At 39.5% G+C, this 20,457-nt stretch overlaps 1 protein-coding gene across 1 annotated transcript in view; it reads right to left on the bottom strand.

Annotated features, from left to right (window-relative positions):
- The window catches only part of CUNH8orf74 (chromosome unknown C8orf74 homolog), a 40,588-nt gene that overhangs the window by 3,633 nt on the left and 16,498 nt on the right, over positions 1–20,457 (bottom strand). The window contains exon 3 of the mRNA XM_014054830.2: positions 2,222–2,622. Within this exon, the coding sequence (XP_013910305.2) occupies positions 2,222–2,622 (401 nt within the window). The remainder of the gene's footprint in view (positions 1–2,221; positions 2,623–20,457) is intronic.

Raw genomic sequence — 20,457 nt, 5'->3', positions numbered from 1 at the left:
TGTAATAGAAACACATCCTCACTGACTAGGTAGATATGCACATGCATATACACACATAGACACCTGCTGAAGGGTGGGGCTTGGGAACATTAATTTAATCTGACTATAAAGCTGGGAAGGAGCCAACAAAACAGCTTAGGGACCCAGGATATCATTTAGGTCAAGGTGGCAGCTGGCAATATGTATGAATGATACTGGTGAAAAGAAGCCAGCAGGCAGCTGAGGTGACATTCCTTTAATCAATTTCCCCAAAGCTGTTAAGCTTGGAGGAGATCCATTGGACCTTAAGGCCTCAGTGATGATAGACTGAATTTAGGATTGACAAAGAATTGGGAATAGCAAAATGGATTCCCACCCATTATATATACAGAATGGTACTGAACAAAAAAAAAATGATTAGGGAATTATGTATATCCCAACAATCATCGCTTGAGTTCAAAGGGTGATGTTCTTTCTGTTCATTTGACTTTACTTGCTTTTGCTGGCAGCTCAATGAAACACAAATGCATAAACATTAATGGGCCATTCATTTCACTCCACAGATGGGCTGACAAGTGAAAAAACTGCCTCTCATTTCCCTAAACAATATCCTACAGGGCAGAGAAGAACCAGAAAAGCAAGCCCAGGCAGGTGGGAATTTTCAGTATGGAACTTGATAAGTTCGTCAGAGGTTTATTATGCAAATCAAAGAGAGAGAGGGAGAAGAAACAGAATGTTTTAGAGGAGTCAACGTGCTGTCAATCTACAGTGTGAACTGCACGTTCTGAAATCTTCAGGGCAAAATAAACAATACAAACTGTAATCAAGAAGCAAACAGCAAGTTTAAGAGCCAATATTGCTCTCTCTCAACACATATGGGTGTGTTGGATTTCAACTCGCATTATTTCCTTCAACCTCTTTCTAGATCATAGGAATGATATGATCTTTCTAGATAATAGGAGCTTTCTAGATCATAGGAATGATATGATGTCCTCCTATGAGTATATGATCAGCTGTTCTTGGCCTGAGAAGTGGTCTTGTGGATCAGTTGATTGCTCAGATGAATATAATAATTGGATTCAGATATGTGCATTATCTGATTGGTTGCTTAATGTTTTGCCTTTTCACAATACATTGAAGCATTAACTAACCAAACAAACTGGGTTTGCACAACATGTTAAGCCAGCAAAAAAAGAAAAGTGACTGCAGCCACACTATTATTGATTGTTAAGCATGTTGCAGGAACATTGCCAATGTATGATTAGCAGAGAAGCAGATGACGAAACAGAGAATGAAGGAGTGACAGAGCTTTTGAAAACATTTTGAGGGCAAGAATAAGAATTTGGAAATGAGAGTCAGGCCTAAAGCTTCTATTTTTGTTACTAAATTTTGTATTATATAAGAATAAAAGAGCCTCCATTAAATCCAGTGTCCTAAACCTTATAGGAGTCAGACAGACTCCTTAAAATTCACAAGCAAAACAAGAAAAATAAGTCAGGCAGTGAAAAGATACATAAATAGCTTGGAGGAAGGCTAGATCTTCTAAGACAGGGGTGTCAAACCTAAGGGCCCGGGGCCAGATCCGGCCAGCGGGGCTGCCCTGCAAACAGCAAAGGACTGGTGCCTCTGCCAGCTAAAATGGAGCTTGGGATGGTCACCTGCGGCCCTCCCGAGCTCTATTTTTACTGGCAGAGGGTTGCAGGAGGCCGTTACAGCCAGAAACAGAGCTTGTGAGCTCGTTTTCACTGGCAGAGTGTTCAGGCCACCAGAGGCACCCCCAACACGAGTGACATTGAGCTGGCCATGCCCATCTTGGCCATACCTATCCCGGCCCCTTGAGGTCAAACACAGCCATGATTCAGCCCTCAATTAAATCAAATTTGACAGCCCTGATCTAAGAGAAATAATTTTCAGCTATGATACCCTCTAAGGAGCCTCTGGATATCCTTTCTATTTTGAGAATCTATAGCCTCAATGCCAGAGTTTCCCTTTGCGAATGGGCAATTCCTGACCCCCATTCCATGGGAGCCTAAGTGCCTGTTTTCAACTTTTCAAATGTACCTGCTGGTTAAAATGTGAGAAATCTAATGGCTAGGCCTATGCCTAACCAAAGTTCCTTAGAAGAGATTAAATGAAACCTAGTGGCAGTTGATTACCTATTAATTATGTGTGACAATAATAACTTAACAATACACAGTGCTAAATTAACAATATCATAGAGCAGGAGTGGGCATTTACGTACCTCTGTGTTAAGGGTCTGTGTTTGTATTCTGATCCTTTGGTATACTTCCCTGAGCAGATGTTCCCGCTCTGCATGCAAGGTTTCTCGGATATGCACTATACTGGCCTGTTTTTCTGCTTCAGCTGCACAGAGGGCAGCTAATTGTTGCTGGTAGTTCCACATTTCAATATCTATGCCTTCACTCAAAGGAGGGGGGCTGGGGGGAGCACAGACCTCAAGAATGGCAAATGTCTGATTATGGTCTCTCTCCCGAGTCATCACGAACTGGTACAGCCAATAATGCTTGAGCAATGTGTTTGAAAAGTAATCATACACGGCAGTCTGCTGGAAAGAGGAGAGTTGAACTGGAAAGGTAGTCAGTTTCTTCTGAAGGATTCTGATGGCTTGCAACAGGGAAAAACCTGGAAGGAAAAAAAACAAAACAAAAGAGCTTTGATACATATAAAGGTATGTATCACACATATGTGCTAGTCGTTCCTGACTCTAGGGGGCAGTGCTCATCTCCGTTACAAAGCCAAAGAGCCAGCGCTGTCTGAAGACGTCTCTATGGTCAATGGGCCAATATGACTAAACAGCGAAGGTGCACGGAACACTGTTGCCTTCCCACCAAAAGTGGTCCCTAGTTTTCTACTTGGATTTTTACATGCTTTCAAACTGTTAGGTTGGCAGAAGCTGGGACAAGTAAACAGGAGCTCACTCCATTATATGGGATTCAAACTGCTGACCTTTCTGATTGACAAGCTCAGAGTCTTAACAAACTGAGCAACCACATCCCAATGATACACATATACGTATGATAAATATAAATAAAAAAATAAATATGCAACTTTTGGAGTATCTTCCTGTTGCTATTCACTCAACATACAAAGGAAGAGATAAGCATTTGCAAATGCTGAAAAGACAGTCTTTGCTTTCCAATGAAATGTTAAGTCTTTTGGTTTCAAGTTTTACTCAAAGCTGAAATGGAGCAAAACAAAAATGGGGCCTTGGATAGAGACAATAGTCCTGTTTTTATTCACTGCAACATGTTTATTTGGAGATCTCTCTCTCTCTCTCTCTCTCCCTCTCTCTCTCTCTCCCTCTCTCCCTCCCTCCCTCCCTCTCTCTTTGTAGAGAGAGGGAAGAGAAACAATAAGCAAAAAGAAGGAAAGGCACATCCAACAATGAACATAACCACTGCCCAGCTGCCTCACCCATAGGGGTATGTTGGGGACATTGTTTCTGGCCAATTTTATCCACTGCTCAGGCCCAATCTTTCTTTGCCTGTGTAGGAAGTTAGCACCCACCCCTTCCTAGAAGAATGAAATATTCTAGGAAATATTAAAAAGGCAGAATATTGTATTTCCCCAGATGAGAAAAGGAGAAACATGTTTTTAAAGACAAAGCAGCTTCCTGCAGCTCCCTGTCCCAACTTCAGCTCCAGGGTGAAGGGATTAAGACATGGCCCTCAGGACATAACAGGATTAGCTCTCTACCCATCTCACTACATGGCACCTGGGAAGATTACATCACCCAGCAAGGCTCCACCAAGTCTGGGACACAAACAGCCTGCAAAGTTAGCTAAGACCCCCGTCTCCTGGGATACAGCCAATGGGATACATTTCTTGTACAGGAACAGGAAGCTCTAAGATGCGACACAAGAGGGTATACATCTCTCTTTCTCTCTCTCTCTCCCATGTCTTTTTTTTAAAATACTTTTTTATTTTCCATTTTCATAACATATAATCACATGCATACCATTACATAGCCAATATCATATTGTATTAATTAATAATTACATCAGTTCATCTTGCCATCAACTCCCGGGGAAAAAAAACCCTAAAAAAGATAGAAACCAATTATTGGCTTTTCTGCTCTCCATACACCACTTTCTTCTGCCTCTCTCCTCCCCCTCCTTACCTCCTTTCTTCCCTCCATCATCCTTTTCTACTCTACTTCCCCTTCCTTTCTCCTTCTCCCCTCTCTTCTTTCCACTCCTCCTTATTCTCCTCATCTTCCTCCCCTTGCCCTCTCTACTATCCCTCTCTTCCTATCTTTCTTCTCACCTCTGCTTCCCACTCTTCCTCTCATTCATTTGGTGCATTTCAGCTTCTGAGCAAACTCCATTCTGTGTTGATGGTATTTATACTTCCATATCAATATACTTAATATGTCTTAATTTTAAAGAAAAAATAAGAAAAGACAGTATACATGTGCAAACATATTACCTTAAGATCTAACACCCCTCATCAAGCCTAATATACTTCCCTTCCTCCCCCCTCCCCCTCCCAACCTTCCCTCCCCTGACTTCCCAGAACCCATACACGATATAAATCTTTAACAAAAACAGTCTAAAATATATTTGAAAAAAGAGTAGGAAATTGATAACATCTTTAAATTGAACTTAGCTCCTCCTTGCTAGACTAACTTTAAACAATTTATATCATTCCTGATCTTAATCATAAGCTATCTGAAATTTCTTAGACCCATATTTATTTTGAGTGTAATCAATCCATTTTTTCCAGTCTCATTTATATCTCTCATTTGAGTAGTCCTTAAGATATGCCGATATTTTAGCTATCTCGGCTAAGTTTGTGACTTTCAATGTCCATTCTTGAATAGTAGGCAAATCTTCCTTCTTCCAGTATTGCGCCACCAACAATCTAGCTGCAGTTATTAGGTGCAAAATCAAATTAATCTCTATAGCTGTACAATCAGTAATTATACCTAACAGAAATAACTGAGGGGTAAACTTTATTCTTTTTTAAGAACATTTTGCATAATCCACCATATTTTTATCCAAAATGCCTTAATCTTTTTACAAGTCCACCATATATGAAAATATGTAGCGTCCAGGGAATCACATCTCCAGCATTTAGGTTGTAAGTTCAGATACATAGAAGCCAACTTTTTAGGATCCAAATGCCATCTATAAAACATCTTGTGAAAGTTTTCTCTCAAATTTTGGGCTTTTGTAAATTTTACATTTCTTACCCAAATCCTTTCCCATGTATCTAGCATTATTGGTTCTTTTGAGCCCACTTTATCATACAGTCTTTAACTAATTTTGTTTCGGAGTCCATCTGTATTAATACATTATATAATCTCTTTATATGCATTAAACTTTGATCTCTTATTTGTTTAAGTAAATTATCCTCGACTTGCATAAAACCAATTTTTTGGTCTGTTTACCACCTGGCCTGTAGCTGCCCATACTGGAACCATGTTTGGATTACCTTTTCCTCTTTTAATTCATCCAAGAATTTTAGTTGTAATACACCCCTTTCTAGGGTAAAAAGCTGTCTGTAAGTAATTATATCCTGTTTTTGTACTATGTTCATATTTTCTATTGCATGTCTAGGAATTGCCCACATGGGTATCTTATCATTTAATTTATATTTTTTCCAGACCCACAGAGAGCATTCCTTAAAATATGACTTTTAAAATTCTTGTCCACTTTTTATTATATAGCAGGTAAGCATGCCAACCATATACCAAATCATGCCCCTCGATATTAAGTATTCTATCATTTGTTAAGTTAATCCAATCACTAATTACAGATAAAACTACTGCGTCATAATATAGTTTTAAATTGGGTAATTTCAAACCTCCCCTCTTACGCACATGTGTTTGTTTGTTTTTTGCCCAGGATCTCAAAGCATGTGGTCCTGTCCACCATTAAACCATCTTTCCAAGCAGTCTCCATGTTTCCAGTGTCTTTCTTCCCACTTGGAACTGAACCCAGATAGCAATAGCAATAGCAATGGACATTTCTTCCAACACCTGCACTTCCAAAATTTGGCCCCATTCTATTAACTATATGGAAAGATATGTGATTAACCAATGAATCCTGATCCTTTTAAAGTAATAAAAAGTAATAATGGGCTCTAGACAAAAAAAATTATTTAAATTCATGTACTTTGTATATTTGAATAAACATAAAATGAAGTGTTATTAGCATATAATAACAAATTGTGTTCCTTTTCAACCACCTGAACATCTAAAGCAATCTTCCAAAATGTAACAAAACAGGTAGAGGTTTCAAAATAAATTGAATTTGGTAGGAGAAGAGATAATAGACATCCTTGACAACGACTGATGGATCAGAAAAGCAGATTTTAATCCAAAACAAGTTAGAAACCTTGCTTTATAGGGAAAAGATTTTGGTTAAACTAAAAGAAGTATCTTGCGATATTTGTAAGATAATTTTGCTAATGGACTCAATTCATTGGAAAAAAGAATACGTTTTTCCTTGCAGCAGGTTTTACAGAATAATAGAGTTGGAAGGGACCTTGCAAGTCTTCTAGTCCAACCTCCTGTTCGAGCAGAAGAACCATTCCAGACAAGATAGGTACCGGGAAAATAGTCTAACTGTAAGAAATATTCTTGTTTGGATTTGACACAGGAGTGGACCAGAATTTTGAATTGATTATTTCTAGTATCTAAGTGGGTAAGATTGATTGATTTCTATATGTTTATTTATGGGCAATCTATATGGCTTCCCATCTTGAACAAGCAACTGGGCAAAGAATACTATATATAAAACTTGTTATAAGAAATTAATTCTAAACAGTACAAAATGCAACTAAGAATAATCATCAAACGAAAACTCCAAGGTTTCTCAAAGCAATTTAGATGCTAAAGGCAAATCAGACTCCACAAATTTCCAGACCCTAACGCTTGAGAAAAGAGCCAGATTTTCATAACCTTCTACAAGGCTAGTAGGACCAATCAGATGATAAGGCAGTTCCAAAGAATGGACCTTATTATAAAAAAGATATATCTCCTAGGTCCTGTATAATGTTGTCATTTCAGAGAGGTGGGTACCTGGAGGATTCCCATCCTGCTGGACTCAGTAGAATGCATTGAAAGCATTGGATATCCCTGCCTGTCCTTTACTCCCTCACTCTGAACCCATGCCTTCCTTCCCCCAGTCAAAGAGCCCCATCCCAACTGCACTAATAGAGTCCATTAACAGGTGAGATACAGCTGGTGCACACATAAACAATCTGGGAGCTTTTTCATAGCATTCTGCACCCATAAGCTTGGGACACCTGCCAACTTCTTACTCCATACTCAAACATCCTCCCACACACACCATACCCAGGTGCTGAATGCTATGCTTAAAAATTAAGTAAAGGCCATAGATTAACCACTCCTATATTTAAAAAAAAAGATTTTTTTCCTCTTTCAAATATCCTGACACAATTTTGAGCTGCAGGTGCGCCTGATTGAACTTTGTGCATGTAAAGTTGTGGACACAAGCTTTCTACGCAATACATTGTGGTATCCTGAGATGCACCAGCATTGCTTGTGACAGGAAATGTAGGCCAAACCTGGAAAGGAACCCCTGAGTCAGATATCATCGGATTAGTGTACAGAGAAAAATGAAGTGATAAAATGAAGCACCACTTTATTTGCATGTATAAGATATTGCCTTGAATGTTTCAGAGAAAATGTATTGCAAACTGAAAGCTAGAAAATGAAGGAGTTCAACATTTGGAACTCCTTTATCTAGAGTGTACATTTGTACATCCTGCTTCTTATTCCATTCATTCACGTCTATTAACAGGCACATGGCACATGGCACAGCTCCTAGAATTAAGTCAGTACTTCTGACCTACAACTTCACATACCTTTTGAAATAGCACAAGGCCTACATTCAAGACACAAATGGTTAGACAAGTTTTGGGCACTGCAGCGGTGCCTAATTAAATGGGAGAGCACTCTTTCCTATTTACCTTGCATTCCCTTCATTTCAGATTGGTTGCTTATAGCTTCAGGGAGCTGTCCATGCCACAGCAACTGGTAGCTTTGCCCTGCTCTTTCCTGTCCAGGGGAAAAAATGTATGGGGCTAGATAACAATAGTTGGAACCCAAGGGAAAGGGCTTGTGTTGCAACTGCTCAACTGACCAATAGATGTCCTAACTGAACAGTTGCCAGTATGGTCACTCGTTTGGTTTGTTATCTGTACATCCATTTTAATCATTAAGACATCAATTATTTCATTTGTACAGCCTGCGTAGCATCTTTTTTCCATATCATTCTTGTAGTCTGTCATTTTTTAAACCACTTCCAAATCAGTCTTAGTCTTGACCAGTAAAACTTAGTCTTCTTCCATATAATATTTTAAACCTAGGCTAGCTATAATATATTTTCTTTCTGGCAATCTATCCCTAATTTGTTCTTTCAAATCTCCCAATGGAGCATTTACCATCACTGTAATGATTGCTGGCCATCCTTTTTTCCCTTTCCTCTCACCTTTTCCAGCATTAGAGTCTTTTTCCAAGAGGTGTGCCTTCACATAATGTGTCTGAAGTGGGATCATTTGAACCTAGACATTTGTACCTCTGAGTTGATTTGTTCAATGATCCATGGGTGTGTTTTCTTGGCTGTTCATCATATTCTCAGGAGTCATTCCCAACACCAAAGTTTAAAGGTGCCAATATTTTTCCTACACTTTCTTTAGGGTCCAAGTACCAGAATTAAGGTAATATTTTTTTTCTATTATTCTTATACTGTCCAGGGGTAGCTTGAAAAGGTGTGGAAAATCTGTTACGCTTTGTTACCTTGGATGAAATCAGATAACTAGAGTGACCTAGGGGACATGGTGGCTCCGTGGCTAAGCTTGTCGATCAGAAAGGTCGGCAGTTCAGCGGTTTCAATCCCTACCACTGTGTAATGGAGTAAGCACCCATTATTTGCCCCAGCTTATGCCAAACTAGCAGTTCGAAAGCGTATAAAAATGCAAGTATAAAAATAGGGACCACCTTGGTGGGAAAAGAACAGCATCCTATGCACCATCAATGTTTAGTCATGTCGGCCACATAACCACGGAATTGTCATAAGACAGCGCTGGCTCTTTGGCTTAGAAACAGAGATGAGCACTATCCCCTAGAGTTAGGAACACCTAGCATGTATGTGCGAGGGGGGGAGGTTACCTTTACCTGAACCAGGCAATGGACGTAGAACAGAGGACTAGAAAAGAAACAGCAAATTTCTCAAAGGCAATTTTCTCCTGATTCAGTGATGAGCAGAGAACACTTCAACTCAGCAGTGGGGAAAGGTCTACTGTCAAAATCATGCAGAAAACCAACCTATTGTCTCACTGTTCGTTTTGTTACATGAGATCTTCAAGGCACCCTTCTTCCTGCTTTCCTTGGCTTCAATAGAACAAGGCTTTTTCGGATAAGCTACTGTATGAGGAATTCTCTCACAGGAACAAAAGGATTGACTGACCGAACTGGCTCCTATGTGCTGGGCTGCCATTTTACATTATAATTTTCCTTTCTGATCAACCCCCTCACAATTTTCCTCAAACTAATACTTTCCAGATGTTTAGGACTTGAGCTGTTGGGAGTCCAAATCATCCGGAGGACAGAGGTAAAAGGGAAAAATATTTTAACCTACACTGCTCTCTGCTTATCTTTCAGTTTGTAGATATGTTGTCACTCAAACAAAAAGGATGGCCCTATTGTAGCTCAAAATGATTACTACCTTTTTTCCACCTCAGGATTCTATCGCCTCATTGCCTCCTTGTGTAGCTATAGATCCTCAGCTTTCAGTAGGTCAAAAGGCAAATAGGAGCAGTGCATCGATAGAAGGTACTACTTGCAGCACTTGGAGGACACCCAAATGTGATTTTGCAACACACTCTGGGGCAGGGCAATGCCCCTTATCTTACCTCTCACTTGTACACATTCTTCCTCTTTTTTTGCAAGTGTAATTCTGGTACTCTACAGATCATTGCAAACAAACAAGCCTTCACATTTCCCAGCTTAGAGACAAGATTGTACTTATGGGTGTTTATTTGGTGTTGAAAATTAGGAAAGCAGCTCTTATTATTCCTGCCTCCTCCTTTGGCATCACCCTATCTTGAAAAAAGCCCATCAAAGTTATGATGAAAAAAAGAATAATGAAACTTGGTATGTTCATGAATGTTCTAGTTAATGGGTGCAAGTAGAGTTGGCTTTAAGCTAAGGTTGAGTGGGCATTAGCCTAGGTCACCACTTAGGAGTGCCAGTGCTATGCCTCCTGGAGTAATCCTCCCATTCCTCATGTTCCAATCATATCTTTCCAAACTAGTTTTGTTTGAAAGGAAATGCTACTGAGGACTACCACACACATCTGTGTGTAACATCTCATTTGACCCTAAGCCAATTGAGCCTGTCTTTGTGTGGTGGATCATGACACAGCTGTGCATAAAAAAAACCCCCATCAATGTGTTTTTTAATCCCTGCAGAATGTTGTCTTACATTTGTAAAGTTTTCATGCTTAAGACAAAATGGATTTTTGTTTGTTTTTTTCCTTTGCCAAGTTCTATTTCTGGAGATTAACTGCTGGCACATTCTGCCTCTTCAGTCCTCTCATCTATTGTAAATTGTAAAAGCAGGCAGAAGAACAAAAGACCAATTTTTCTGACAATGTTAGGAAAGAACTACTTCCCCCCGCCCCCACTGCTTCAGCTTGCCTTGTGACCAGATAAATAAGATCTTCATCATAAAATGGGTAAGGAGGTAGGAAGGTAATACAAGGGCTACTCATAGCCTCTAAACCCATTTTTATACTCTCAGAACAAACTAGTAAAGGGTGAGATTTTATAAGAGGAAAAGATGCCAAATAGGTCTATTAAGCCTTCATGAAGCTTTACCTGTTTTGCCCCAGGGGACAACCCCAATCCCCATGGGGATGCAGCGCTATGTCAACAAATGTGTCACATATACCCAGCTTTGTACTTGGGCCATCAGGAGTCCTGCTTGAATGAAAAAAACATACTCACACAGGTTCTGCCTCGGTAATAGGCAGCTGTTGAGGTTTATCAAGAAACATGCCACTATCACAAAATACAAATAATTCGTATGATCCTGTCTCCCTCAACTATTTGCTGAATGTGTGGGAGCAGCAGGGTTGTCCGTTCCATGACAAATGAGGGAATAAGGAGAATGAGACTGGACAATAGCAGCTAATCTAAAAGAATTTATCTTCAGTAAAATTGAAAGTATGCATTTTCCTACTACACACAGATGAAAACAGAAGAAAAAGACTCAAATATTGGCATATAAAGGGCCACTGTTCTTTACTGATTTCACGATAGGTTGCAATATTAATTATATTTAAAGATCTTAAATAAATAGCCTACAAGAATACATATTTAAATTTTCTGAGATGAGAGTTACGGTGGCAACTGATTTTTTTTTATTTTTATATCAGACAACCCCATTCCTTCATCTGCACTGATTTTGTCAGCTATAACTTAATGGCTCAACAATAAAGGAGCCTGGCTTTCTCGAGGTTATGCTAGCTTCTAAATGCAGTGAATTGGCATCATTGTTTTTCAATCTGGAGAAACATTCAGTTGGATGTCTTCACCAATCAGCTACACCAGGGGTGTCAAACTCAATTTCATTGAGGGCTGCATCAGGGTTGGGTTTGACAGGAGGGGGTGTAGGGAGGCTGGAGTGGGTGTGGCTAGCTCAATGTCACTCATGCCGGGGCCGCCTGTGGTGGCCCAAGTGCTCTGCCTGAGAAAACGGGCTCCTAATCTCTGTTTTCGGCTGTAACAGCTTCTTTGGAACATCTGCCAGCAAAACCGGCACTCATGAGGGCCGCAGGTGGCCCGCCCAAGCTCCATTTTCATTGGCAGAGACACTGCAGGCCGGTCCATAGCTATTTCCAAGGCAGTTTTGCAGGCCAGATCTAAACACCCTGTGAACTGGATCTGGCCCACGGTCCTTGAGTTTGACACCCTTGATCTACACCATGGAACCAAAGCAACCATTGCACATTTTTTTTCCTAAATGAAATAACTTTTTAACAAACAAAAACATTTCAATTTCTCCAAATTTTCCTAAAGTCACAACAATAGCTTGGTTGGGGGATGCAAGACCTATAGCTATAGAATACAGATTGCTAGATTAGTTGAGTCCTTGCTTTAATCCACCTGGACTTAATATTTAACTTTTCTTCGTATGAAGGAATGAATTGATACAAATCCATAACATAGAAATTTGTTCAGAATATCTGAAATCTGTATTTGGCAGTCTATATTTTGATTTCTCAAAATCTGGTTAAATGGCTTGTGACTCATAAGCCACTGAAAGTATAGGAGAGATGGGTTGCAGAGAAATTTAATAAAGGTATATGTAAATGTGAAGTAAAGTAAAGTAAAATAAAATAAAATAAAATAACAACAGCTAATGTGGATTGAGTTTAGCACACTGTCCATCAATTAATTTCTGGTCACAGCAAGGGGTCTTGGTGCTTCCTTTCTCTCCATTGTCCAAACAATAAAAAACTAGCTTCTCATGAGAATACTGTAGCTGTGGCAATTTGCCTGTTTAAAGCTGTCACTCTCATGTAGCAATTGCCCAGAATTATTTAATGGTGCAAATATCAAAGTGTTGGGCCTGCTTGTGTGTAGGTGTGTGCATGCATGTATGCAGAGAGGTGGGGCAGATAAAAGATGAATATTGTGAAATGCAATGTGACAATGGCAGGCTGTAACTTCTCCACCTAGACACCATCATAGTAGTATGGGGATAACCTATCATTGATCTGTTTCATCAGAGATTCCCGTGTGGGTGGATTCTTATCACCTTAGTTGGAGATAGGGTTTAAAGGAATTGGAACACCAGAAAGATCTCACAGGGTGGCCTTCCCCAGACTCCCACTATCCTCCAGCTGGTATGGCTAGGGGATAATAGTGTCAACACACTTGCAAGACATAGACTTGAAGGAGGCTGATAGAAGTTTCCCCCAAACAGGAGTTCAGTTGTACTTTGGACATCAAGCTCCCAAAAATCAGAGCTGACAGTCTTCAGTGATATGATTCACCACAAGACACAGCTGAGAAGCTTCTGAAGTCCATCACTTCTTAAAACCTGGGCTGAATAAACATATGCCACACCTTGATGGCGTGAACTGAAGAAGGTATTATCTCATAAGCAAACAAGGGTGGCTTGATTAGCTGTAATTTGCTTCTTGGCAGCAAAACAGGGGCAAAACCGATGGCAGTGAGGAGCGGGGGAGAAGGTACAAGCAATGCACAATCCTCTTAGAATTTGGAGGTCAGGGAAAATTGCTAAGTTTATCAAAAGGTACAGTACACAGCCCAAGGCAACTTGGGAAAAATGCATGCATCTGCATGTTAAATGCCAAGCTGCTAATGGGACTGAATAAATAGATATCAAAACTGAGCCAGAAATGGAATAGGGGTTAGCAATTCAAATATCTTGTAGGAACTAGTCTTAAAAAAATAGTGGGAAAGAACAAATTTAGCTGAATTAACTCTCCTCTGGCATCCCTCACCAATGAGAAAAGCTGGGGGAGATATACAAAAAAAAATTGTAGAGCAACTAGGGAGGTGACTTTCTTCAAAATCCTAACCCAGTTGTTTTAGGGGTGGGATCTTAATTTAGATTCTGATTGGAAACTGTTTCCAATATGTTTAAATTATTCAGTTTTACTTAATCAGTATTTGTCTATGGGGATCAGTGGTGGGCTTCAAAAATTTTTAGAACCTCTTCTGTAGGTGTGGCCTGCTTTGTGGGAGTGGTTTGCTGGCCATGTGACTGGGTGGGTATGGCCAACTTGTAAAATGTGGTGAAACTCATTTAACAACGCTCTTGCTTAGCAACCAAAATGTTGGCTTAGAAACTCTGGCATTTGAAGCATGCAAGTCTTAAAGCTGTCAAGTTTCAAGACCCTTGCACCCCTAACCCTTTAGGGGAAAAAACCAGGGATGTTCAAACTTGACAGCTTTAAGACTTGTGGACTTCAACTCCCAGAGTTCCTCTTCTCGCTCTTCATCTTGATGATGTGCGGACGGGCGGGGGGAGGGAGCTGGAACTGGTTCTAAACGGCACTGTAGATTTGTGGAACCTCTTCTATAGAAGAGGTTAGAACTGGCAGGAACCCACCCCTGATGGGGATTCTCAGTTATCCAGATCATGTGTTGTTGTTTTTAAAATCCCCTTTGGGACATGAATCAGTGCTTATCACTCTTAGCAACTTTAACAAATGTGTGGACTTCAAGTCCCAGAAATTTCCTAGCCAGAAGAATTCTGGGAGTTGAAGTCCCAGACATCATAAAGTTGTTACTGAATACAATGCAGTAAGATGGGTGGCTAATGCATTTCATAAATAAATGAACTTGTATAGGTTGAGGACCACCAATATATTGTAGGTCAGAGAATGGAGAAAGAGAGTCTTCCATAGAGCACCATTCACATTTTATTTTGGACGGTTGCGGGCCAGAGGTGTGGTAATCCTCTCTTTTATATGCATGCTATTGATGTTCCCAGGAAATGACTCAAACAACATGTTACATTAACTAGTTGACATGGCAACTCCCTTTCTGTTTTTATTTTGTTCAAAGGGCGACTTCTACATCAACAGTATTTTCACCTTCTCTCTTCCTCAGAAGCAATTTCAAAAAAGCTTGCTGCCTTTCTATGAACTCAGGCTAAGATGATCTGTGTCTTCTGCTGACCTATCACTAATCAATAGCATGTACATTCTTTTTTTTTTCATCCCACAGTTGCTTTGGGAATGAATCGTCAATCAAAAGTCTGCTTATCCAAAGTCACCTGGAGCTCAAGTGAAATGTTATGATTTGAGAACCGAATCGGTTCAGCAACCCAAGGACTTTGCTGGCAAAGTCAGAAGCAAATGATCTGAAATATCAGGCAGATACGTATGCAATAAAAATCCGTTCCTCCCCAACCCAAACTTAACAACCTACTTTCCAACTTCAAAGTAATATTTGAAAAATGGGCATTAGGTAATTGCACTGTGGAGAGAAAGTGTACATAAATATACACTGTTCATATTGGGGAAATGCATGGGTAAGGAAGTTATACAAAATGCATAGATTACATACTTTTTGAACAGAGAAAGTGAACAAAATGAATTTTACAGGTTTTGCATCTGCTTCCAACAGACTGATTATGGGATCCATAGGCATAAAATGGGATTTGAACCCCTCACTTTAAAACAAAACATGCCTTACTGCATGAATACTCCCCAACCATCCTTTACAATGTTAAATTTAAAAGAATTCCCAAGAGGCAACACCTTTATTTAGGCCAATCTTTTTTTTAAATATTTGCAGGCTTTCAGATTTATTAAATCCTGCATCAGGCTATACGGTTACAGTGAAATCAGATTAAAAGAAATGATTGTGGTAATTGCGTCTGGTGTGATCAGTCAGTTGTCCTCTAGAGTGGAGTGAAGCTTTTCCTCGCTTGCACTTAAGTGCAACACAAACATCCCCTGACGACCTCTTGTTTCTGCTCCCCGCTCATGACATTCGCTCATTTGACCTCCAGCTCATATCTGAGGGAGCCCATACAGCAGTTCTTGATTTATGACCACAATTGAGTCCAGAATTTGGCCCCTGGACACCAATTCCGGGGCTATTTTGCTTTGGGCAGGAGTAGAATCCAATTCTTTTTCAGACCTGGTTGTTTTGCTCTGCTCACCAGGCCTCTCAGTTAATTTCTGACTTGGAGATTGGGCTTTGAATTAGCTGCCAAAGCAACCAAATAATAAGGCTGGAAGGAATGGGGTGAGCGGGTGGGCTTCGCTGTGAAGTGGAAGCAATGTCTCCACTGTTGCTTCACACTACAAGGCACAGTCCTCACATTTCTATCAGCTGATATGCAGGCTTCTTTTGTTTTGGATCAGCTTCTCTCAAGCATGGATCGAGTGCTCTTCGGGAGTAGCTGATATCAACTAATCATTGGATTCTTGTTGAATGAACTCACTGAGATAACAAAGTTCAACAGATTGTATAACCTTTGAGGCTACCTTGGGATAGTGTCAGAACAAGAATGAAACACATTACTTTAGCATCAGTACAGCTAAGGATGACATGAACTATCTCAAGCTGGGGAGAAAATGAAAGCTAGATTGTGGTGACCTGGGAGGGGAAAACAAATCGCCAGGAGATATTTGTACAAGAGTAAGTACAAGTGGGGACATAGCTTGTGTCAGGGCTGTGCTATTACAGGCTGTAGGTGGCGTGATTATAATTCAAGTCTGATGTTCAAAAAATACAATTCCCTGTATAGTGAAGGCAAGGATATTGGGGCAAAGCTGGGCTTCACACGAGTATGTTTACTATACGTGCTAAATTTCTGTACAGATACTCATTATGGGTATTTGCATAAAGGAGAATTCAGCCAAACAGCCCTGACCTACTTTTCAAACATATAATATAGATTCAGATTCAAGGTTTCAATAGGAAGTAGTCACCCCATTTAACATCTCTTCTTCACAAAACAAAAGAACCAGACAAGAAGCTATTAATAAATCTACCTTGTTCTAATAAACAGAGTGCATAGCTGACAATTCTGATCCCCCCACAAGTCAATGCAACCATTCAAATTGTACAATTGATTTCCATTAATAACTGGCTTCTCTAACTCTACAGATTGGCTTGGGGGGGGTCATGTTTATAGGTGTGTATCATGCTGGTTGCAGATAATGGTTGGAGGATGCCTTGCACGCACATACAGGTAACCCGCACACATGTATATTGTCACATATGTGTTTCTAAAATTAGGACTTTTCCTGATAATTTTATTATTGCTTTTAATTTATAAAGAAGCTTCAATAGAGATGATACCTCACAGAATATAAGAGGACAGATTTTTGTCCTGCTAGGCTTATAATCAAAAATAATTGCTATAAAGAGGAGATGAGATGAAATGAGATGAGATGGGAGGGGAGGGGAGGGGAGGGGAGGGAAGGAGAGGAGGTCAACAAACTTTGAGGCTATGTCCACTATGTTCATGTATAGTGATGGTATCATAGGTATGGCTAGATACAAATCGAGTTAGTATATAACATGTCCATTAGCTATGTTTTGATAGTTTATAATTAAAACCATTGTGGAAGCCTAGCTATTATCACAGTTTGTTATATAAGCAGGACAACATTTTAAACAGTACAGTTTATTTTATTTATTTATTGTAAACTGAAATGATCATAGCAACCGTGTTTTTCCCCCCCTAAATCTGTCTTTAGAAAGTAGTGTAGGTTAGTACACAAAATCCCTTCATCTTTGCACAAATAATTTCTGGGGAATGAATAAGCTGTCAGTGCCGATTATTTTAAAAAGTACAGTATTGTTGTTATTATTTTCAGTTTTTAAAGTAGATTCCTGCTCTATCCCAGCCACAAGAGGGAGATGTCACACAGATTTATGCACAAATTAGCTACTTATCCAGGCTGTTGTGAAAATTAGGCAGGAAAAGATCAACAAGGCAGTTGGCCAAATTTAGAAGACATTATTATTATCTGTACACAACAACGTGAAGTTGCAGCTGCCAGTTCTTTAGCTGGTATTGCCCTTCACAGGCATCAAGTTCTTCCTAAGACGCTAGGATGTCATAATGTATCAGCATAGTATATGGGCAGATCCAAGCAGTGCAGCCTTTGCAATAGACAGATGGAAATTTTGTCAATGCACAGATTTTCTAAGCACCAGCCAAGTTTTTTTGATATTATTATTATTATACAATTGTATCACAGCGGCCCATTGTTTCGCCGGATTTGGCATTGGTTACTAGTCGGGCCCCACCCAGGGGCCTAGGATGTCGTAACGTATTTTCGTAATATGCGTGCAGATCCAAGCAGTGCGGCTTTTTGCATTTGACTGATGGTGATTTTGTCAATTTTTAACTGTTTTAAATGTAATTCCAGTGCTTTTGGATTAGCACCCAGTGTGCCAATTACCACTGGAATTACCACTGCTGGTTTGTGCCATAGTCGTTGAATTTCGATTTTTAAGTCCTGGTATCTTGCGATTTTTTCATGTTCCTTCTCGGCGACCCTGCTATCACCTGGTATTGCGATGTCTATGATTGTGACCTTATTTTTCTCAACCAGTGTGATGTCTGGTGTATTATGCGCCAGTATTTTGTCGGTTTGTATACGGAAATCCCACAAGATCTTGACCATCTGATTTTCGGTGACTTTTTCAGGCTGATGTTCCCACCAGTTTTTTGCTGTTTTGATATTATAATTTTTGCACAAATTCCAATGGATCATTTGTGCTACTGAATTGTGCCGCAATTTATAATCAGTCTGCGTGATTTTTTTACAGCAGCTGAGTATGTGATCAACAGTTTCATCAGCTTCTTATTATTATATTATTATTATATACGGTAATAATAATAATAATAATTATTATTATTATCATCAGACTGTTGTTTCTAGAAAGATAACTATCTTAATTAATTACATCTCCTTAAAGATAAGCAGTTTGTTATGGCATAAATTTTTGCAAGCAAATCTATGAAAGCTTATATGTCATAAATTCTTAGGCTCCTAAATTACTAGTTTCTTGGTTATTATGTCAATAACAACAATAACAACAACAATAATAATAAGAATGGGGCCCGACTAGTAATCAATGCCAAATCCGGCGTAACAACTGGCCATTGTGATACAATTGTATCATCATCATCATCATCATCATCATCATCATCATCATCATCATCATCATCATCATCATCATCATGCCTGACATAACAATAGTTGAAAAGAAAAAAGTATGGTTCATTGACATTGAAATACCTGGAGATGCACAAATTGAAGATAAACAGCAAGAAAAAAATCACAAAGTACCGGGACTTGCAAATTGAAGTTGAGCGACTGTGGAAAAAGAAATTGTGTGTTGTCCTGATTGTAATTGGAGCCCTTGGAGCAATACCCAAAGGGCTACCTCGCTATTTGGAAATTTTAAATTTATCAGACTTGAACATGCTGATTCTACAAAAAACCACCCTACTTGGAACAGCTTATATCCTCCAACATTACCTTAACAGTTCCTAGGTCCTTGGTTAGGATTCCAGCTGTTGAGCTACCAACCAGCCGCAAAGGCTGTGAATCTCACCAAAGATTAACAACAACAACATCATCATCATCATCATCATCATCATCATCATCATCATCATCATCATCATCATAATTTTTCTACTAAAACCCATGTGAAGCTGCTTTAAAAAGTTAATACTTAAATAACTAGCAATGCATATACATAAACACACACTCACACACACACACACACTAACGACTGATGATTCTTGAGGGAATGACATTTGGGGAAGTTGTAGCTGCTTTAGACTGCTGTTGTGATCACATGATCTTCATTTTCGACATACCGTAACAGTTTCCCAGCCAGTCTCATAATTCCTCACTTGATCCTCACCCAACAGCAAGGAATTGGCTCATCAAGTCGCTGTTAATAGAAGCAACAACTTTAAGGTACATGAAGAAAAGCCTGAGTATTTTTACTGCTTTATAAGTCCCTTCTCTGGACACAGACACAGACACAGACACAGACACACACACACACACACACACACACACACAAACACGGATCTTTATTCTATCTTTGTTCAGGAACATAATATTGCTCTATCTTCCTATGTTTTTTTTCACAACAACCCTGTGAGGTAGGTTGAGCTGAAAGTCACCAAGTAAGCTGCTGTGGCTACATCTCAAACATCTCAAATGAGGAAGGTATAAAGGGATTTGAGGCACAAACTGAACAAAGACACCTTGAACTAAATGGCTCACATAAACAAGCCTAGGTCCCCCAATATAAAATGCCCCACTAAAGATGTCTACATAGACATATTTGGTATTTACTTATTTCAAAAACTGACAAGCACAATATCTCTGCCTCCCAAAATAGGTCACTGGGAATCAAGATACTGTGAGTTTGGGCTTGTGTAAGATTGACCCACATGGCAATTGAGATATCATTGTGGGACAGGGTGGAGTCAGGGTCACCTAACTGTGACCCAGATCACTACATGGGTTCAGCCTACTTTGTAAATGGGGGATCCAGTGTCTCTTCTTTAAGATTGCTGCCTTCATAGTGCCAAGGTAGATAGTATTTTTATTTGGTATGTACCCGTATTTATCGGCGTATAACACGCACCGGCGTATAACACGCATCCCCCATTTTAACACAAAAATTTGAGTAAAAATTTTTTTCATTAAAAATAAATGACTTGGAAGCTCGGAACTTAATGTTGGATTAAAATTTATAACATTAGAACATGAATTATAACATTAACTCCTCTTAAAAGGCAAATATGAAATGAAAAAACACCTCTTTGAGCAAAAAAACTTAATCAGAATCACTGCTTTTTGGAAAACCAAAAAACTCTTCCTCATCTTCACTTGTATCCTCAAAATCAAACTGAGCACTGCTTTCACTGCTTTCACTGTCTTCATA

This window comes from Thamnophis sirtalis, unplaced genomic scaffold, assembly GCF_051295495.1.
Source record: "Thamnophis sirtalis isolate CommonGarterSnake01/CBP01778 unplaced genomic scaffold, rThaSir2_p1.2 scaffold_6, whole genome shotgun sequence".
NCBI lineage: Eukaryota > Metazoa > Chordata > Lepidosauria > Squamata > Natricidae > Thamnophis > Thamnophis sirtalis.
This window is presented reverse-complemented; position numbering and strand designations above follow the sequence as displayed.